The following is a 6,000-nucleotide window of genomic DNA, read 5'->3' on the forward strand; positions in this document are numbered from 1 at the left end:
TGCAGTCCTAGCCCTGCCCAGGGAAAGCCCTCAGAGGGATCCCTGGCCACCCTTGAGGCCTCCCGTTGCTCTGCCGGAGGCCCCAGTTTTGATGCGCAGTTTATGGGGCAGGGAGGGCTGAGCCAGACCCTCGGGGTGCTTCCCTGGGACAGGGCAGGCCACCCTGGGAGGCAACACCATGGGATCAACAGTGGGTGGCAGTAACACATCTGAGGGCCCTGAGGCTTGGCAGCCAGTGGACACAGGAGACCAGAGCCCCCAGCAGGGCCTGAGCTCAGGTCTGGGCCTCCCATGTCCACCCAGGATGTGACAGCTGAAGAAGGTGGCTGGGAGGGCAGCTTGCAAGGCCACATCCATTCTCTTGGGGTCAGTGGGGACAGGGTCCTGGGGGAACCTGGAAGAAGTGGTCAGGCCGGTCCATCCATGAGCCACTTGGCAGGCCTGGCATCCTGGAACCCCTGCGCCCAGGCAACACGGCCCCAAGACGCAGCCATGGGAGCCAGGCAGAGATGGGAGCGGTCCAGGCCCAGGGAGGGGGTCTTCAGTCCAGGGGGATGTCCACAGCAGAGCCTGCAAGGGCAGACTCCGGGTGCTCCCAGCAGGGGACAGGAGGCCAAAGTGACCCTTGAGCGCCCTCAGCTCAGCCCTGAGCAGCGCGTTCTCCTGGAGCGCCGCGGCCAGCCTGCCCTCCAGGGCCTGGTCGTTGAGACGCCGCTTCTCCCGGGACCTCTTGGCTGCTTCGTTGTTCTTCCTCCGCTTCTCCCAGTAAACCGTGTCCTTCTTCTCTTCTGGCAGGAACTCCCGCTGCCGACGCAAGGCCGGGCCCCTGCCGCGCGCTCCCTTCAGGATCTTGCTGTGACCCTGGAGCGCATCTGGCAGGCCCAAGAGACCCAAATCCATGGCTGCTGGGGGACCTGAGGGACAGGAAGAAGGTCTTGGACTGGCAGCAGGGGGCTGGCCGGGCTGACCCCTCCCTCCACCTTCCCCAATGGGGGACGGGTGCAGATGGAGTGGAAATTTGGCTGGAGACCAGGGTGGGGACAGAGAGGGGTGCATTTGAGAGAATGGGGAGCTCCTGGGATGGTTTGATGCCTGATGGAGACATGGGCGAGGCCGCCAGAGAGAAGCCGCGTGGCTGGGAAAGGCAACCAGCCATCACGGGGCGGGCGGTTGGGCGCTGTGTCCCGCAGAGGGTGCAGGATCGCCCCCAGCATTCTTACCGCTGAGGCCAGCAGACAAGCCACAGGCTCAGTTCAGTCTGAGCTCCAGGGTGAGATTCTTGGAGGCTCGGAAGGGAATACAAGAAAGCCTGAACCTGGGAAGAGAGAATATGTGTCCGCAGAGGTCATCTGAGTCAAGTTGGGGGCAGAAGATGATTCACAACTCATCTGAACGTTGCCCACGTTGTACACCAAAATCCCCATCTGTGACCAGTGTTCCAGCTGCCCCTCCATTCAGAAGGTCACCTATTTACTCATCCACTCACTCAACTGTACACTTGTCTATCCCTCTACCAACCTCCCCAACTCACTCCCAACCCATCCATTTATCCATTTATGCATCGTCTTATTTATCTATCTATACACTCACTCAAACACTCGTCTTTCCCAGTCCAATTGTACAATCATTTATTCATTACCACCCACCCAGCCAGCCAGCCAGCCAGCCAGCCATCTAACTTGCCATTCATTCATTGATAGATTCATTTTTATAAAGAAATAATATTGTGCCTACAGGTAACAAGAAAAATAGACAAATTCAATATCATAAAAAATTTTTAATTTTGTACATCAAAGATTCTATTCACAAAGTAAAAAAGCAGCCCACCAAATAGGAGAAAATATTTGCAAATCACATATCTGATGAGGGATTAACATCCAGAATAGACTTTAAAAACTCCTAAAATTCAAAAACAACAACAAAAATCCAATTCAAAAGTGGGCATAGGACTTGATGAGACATTTCACCAAGGAAGATAAACACATGGCCGGTAAGCACAATGCAAAATGTTCAACACCACTAATCGTTAGGGAAATGCAATTTGAAACTACGAGATACCACCTCACACCAAATGTGATGGTTACTATCAAAAAAATCAGAAGACAGCAACTGTTGGCCAAGATGTGGAGAAATGAGAACACTTGTGAACTGTCGGTCGGAATGAAACATGGTGTTGCCATGTGGGAGACAGTACCCATGCCTGGACCCCCCGAAAACTCCTAGTCATGGGAGGGAGCCCAGTGCCCATGGCCAGGACACTCCTCCCCGCCCACACACACACATACCTCGACCCAAGAATTCTGGCATATGCTTATAAAAGTGTGAATATCTTAGATTCCTAAAAGGAGTGCTCCGTTCACACCCATCTTCCCCCAGGGGATGGAAGTAAACAATTGAGGAAGACACTACATGAATATTTTTTTGGACAAACCAGTGAGTGATGCATGAATGTTTTTTGAATGAACCAATGAATGCATGAGTATCTGAATAAAAATGTTGCCCCAATAATTTTTTTATCCCAATAAATTTAATTAAAAAAAGAATGAGTGAAATATGAGTGAATGAACAAATGAGCAGATGAAGTAATGCTCAAGGGGCAGGGCCCTGACAGTGGGCACAATAAGCCTGAACGGGCCTCTCTCCCTTAGAGGGCTGGGCCCAGGTCTTCCACCACCCAGGCAGCTCATCTGAGCCCCAGCCAAGGTAAAGCCCCAGACCAGCTCTCACTCAGGGTCCCTTGTCCCAGTAGCCACAGCATCCTCTTGCCACCCACCTGGCCATATCCTGGGGGCCCTCAGACAGGGTACTGACCACCGTTCCAACTTCAAGGATGCCGACCAGAGCCCAGGAGCTGATGTGCACCAGCGTGGAGGTCAAAGACACATGCCAGGGCCATGGGGCCAATGTACCGAAGGCACCAGCCTGGCTCTGGGAGACATAGTGGGGGTGCCAGGCAAGCCCAGAGATGACTGGACCAGGGGCCAGCTAGGATGGAAAGGGAAGAAGACACAGAACAGGATCCTGTAAGGCCAATTCAAAACGAGCAATTGCCCGAGGAAGAAGTCCGTGCATGGGGTAACAGTCAGATAGAAGAGGGACAGGCTCAATCTGTCTGCCCGAGTCCCTCCTCTCTGCGGCTTGGCCTGAGGTCCTCCTAACCACCGCCTCCCACACCTCCAGGGAGATGGTGAAGTAGATAGCTCAGCTGCCCGAGTTTATTTCGAGAAGATGCAGTGAGGGCTGGGCTGGGCCTTCCTGTGGTCACAGAGGAAGTGCTCGTGGGGGTGGTGAGACAGGGAACGCTCCTTGCGAAACAGCGGGTGGGGGATGAGGGAACAGACAGAGCTCTCCCCAGAGATGGCGGAGTCAGACTCAACCCAATCAGCCTCTGCAGCCTCCCGGCCAGCGGCAATCAAAGCTTCACTTGGTTCCTTTGCATGGCAGGAAGCTCATTCATTCTAAAGTCAGTCCCTGCGAGGCTGGGTGAGCTGTCAAGGTCAAGGAAGCCTTCCTGGAAGGGCGCTAATATCCACCTTCACAGAACCTTTCCGTGTTGGAATTCATTCTCTCTTTGTGTCCATGAGAAACTTCTCCTCCCTCTGGCCCTGAAAACACTTTTGGGGTTTGATGCATCAACGCTCATGTTCCCCCATCACTACTCTAGTCTACTTTCCGTCAAGGAACGCTTACGGAGCACCTACTATGTATCAGGCACAAGCAATGTCACCCTTTGCACTCACCACAAACTGAGGCTCTGAGAGGTCAAGTGACTTGAAAGAGAGAGAGAAAGAGAGAGAGAGAGAGAGAGAGAGAGAGAGAGAAACATCAATCGACTACCTCCTGTACCCGCAACCTAGGTATGTGCCCTGATCGGGAATGGAACCCTCAAGACTTTTCATGTCCTAAACGATGCTCCAACCAACTGAACCACCTGGCTGGGGCTGGTGATACAGTTTTGAGTTTGTTTAGAGCCTCTGAGGGGTAGAGGTCAGTATCCACAGAGGAAAAGAGGGTCCAGAAACTACACTGCTAACAATAGAGCAGGGCTGAGATGGGCACCCAAGCTGCTGGGACGATGCAATGGGTGAACAGAGGTAAGAGCTTAATCCTGCTTCAAATGGGTTCAAATTCTCCTTCCTAGCTGAGTGTGCTTGGGCAAGTCAGGTCACCTCTATGAGCTTCCAGTGTCTCATCTGTAAGACAAGGATAATAGTAGCATGTACTCCATTGGTTATATAAAGAATAAGTAAGATCGGATGTGGTACATAATAATAGTAAATGGCCCACACAGCTATTTTTATATTTGGTGGTGGTATTAGAACCTTCTCTCACTAGACATCTGTGACCAGACCCCTGTGGTTATCTGTGTTGAGAATATCAGTGAGAACCCTCAGAGAGACCACCCAACACAATAGTGTCAGATGATAAAACTGGATTTCCTTTGAAGGTGGTGGACCAAGTACACATTGAAACTGCCTCCGCCTCTCCAAGTACTTAGAAAAGACAGGAAAATGATAAATTGAACCAGAAACCAAAGCAGAGGTGCCCAGTGGCAAGGGTGCCCCACTCAAGGAAGCACAGTGCCACCTAATATGTGAGGTCAAGAGCACACACTATCAGAAGACTCTCAAAGAGATGAAAAATTCACAACTACTTCATGAAGCTCCCACAAACTCCCCAGCCTGAAGAATTTATATCAGAGGAAAAAGAGAATATCATATAATATTAAAATCTAGTACAAAAATAGATCAAGTTACTCAAATATATAAAGGATGGACTAATAGCCATAAAACAAGAATAGGAGGTTATAAAACAAAGACAAGTAGATATAAATAAGAACCAGTTAGAACTAAGATATGAAAAATATAGTTGCTACAAAACTCAAGAGGTAGGTTGACTAGTAGAAGGGGAAACCAAGACCTAAATCTGCAAAGGGACTTACCAAGGCCACATGGAATTTTAGTGGCAGAGATGGACCCAGAACCTGGAGCCCAGGTTATAAAAGCCAAGAACTGATTTCTAACTCAGGAGATTAGGCTGGAGGCCATTTGTGGCTCTCCAACTGTGTTCTGTGGTTTCCCCTTCTCTCTTTCCTGTTTTTCTTTTCTTTCCTTGTGTTACAAGGTTGCTGCTGAGCTGGACTTCAGAGATCTTCCCTAATGAGGAACAGAGTTTCCATTTCCTGAGTAGCCAGGTTGGAACAATGGATGTGGGAAAATGGTCAGCCTTTAAATTCCCAAATTAGAATTTAATTAAACAGAATATTAATATCAGAAGAGCTGATTGAGTGAAATGGCCAATATTGGCCATGGGATGCTGAATGGGTGACTTAACATCCCTAAGTATCAGATTTCTCATCTGTAAAATAGGCTCAAATTTCCCCATGACATGCAGATGTTTTGAGATTTAAATATTAAGTTGTGTGTACAAGAAACCAGGCATATCCAGGTGGTTTCAAATGCAACACTTTGCTGGAGCCCAGCAAACCCTCTTCTTTGAGCCCAAAGAATCCCAGGTGAGAACAAAACTACAGTCAATTGGCAATGAAGCCACAAATGGAGGAGAGAGAAAAAATCAAAAACTTTTTAAGGACAGAAAAAATGGTGAGAAAAAAATAAATCAAAAAAGTATGGGTAAAACAATATGAACCCAAAGAGGCCCACACCAAGACACATAGTAATTAAAATGCCAAAGGTTAAAGACAAAGAGATAATCTTTTTTCTTTTTCTTTTTTTAATTAATCTTCACCTGGAGATATTTTTTCCATTGATTTTTAGAAAGAGTGGAAGGGATGGAGCAAGGAGGGGAGAGAAAGAGAGAGAGAGAGAGAGAGAGAGAAATCGATGTGAGAGAGACACATCAATTGGTTGCCTCCCACATGTGCCCCGACCAGGGCCAGATATCAAACCTGCAACCCAGTTACATGTCCCTGACCAGGAATCAAGTCCACCACCCTTCAATGCACAGGCCAATGCTCTAACCACTGAGCAGCACTGGCCA

At 49.3% G+C, this 6,000-nt stretch overlaps 1 protein-coding gene across 1 annotated transcript; it reads right to left on the minus strand.

Moving 5' to 3' along the window:
- Positions 1–30: 30 nt before the first annotated feature.
- NFILZ (NFIL3 like basic leucine zipper) lies at positions 31–900 on the minus strand (the record flags this gene model as incomplete). Its single annotated transcript, XM_081135526.1, has 1 exon — positions 31–900. One exon carries the CDS (start codon positions 898–900, stop codon positions 31–33), a length of 870 nt encoding a protein of 289 aa, XP_080991652.1.
- Between the last annotated feature and the right edge of the window lie 5,100 nt (positions 901–6,000).

The sequence above is a fragment of the Miniopterus schreibersii genome, assembly GCF_964146895.1.
Source record: "Miniopterus schreibersii genome assembly, chromosome: 4".
NCBI classification, from domain to species: Eukaryota; Metazoa; Chordata; class Mammalia; order Chiroptera; family Miniopteridae; genus Miniopterus; species Miniopterus schreibersii.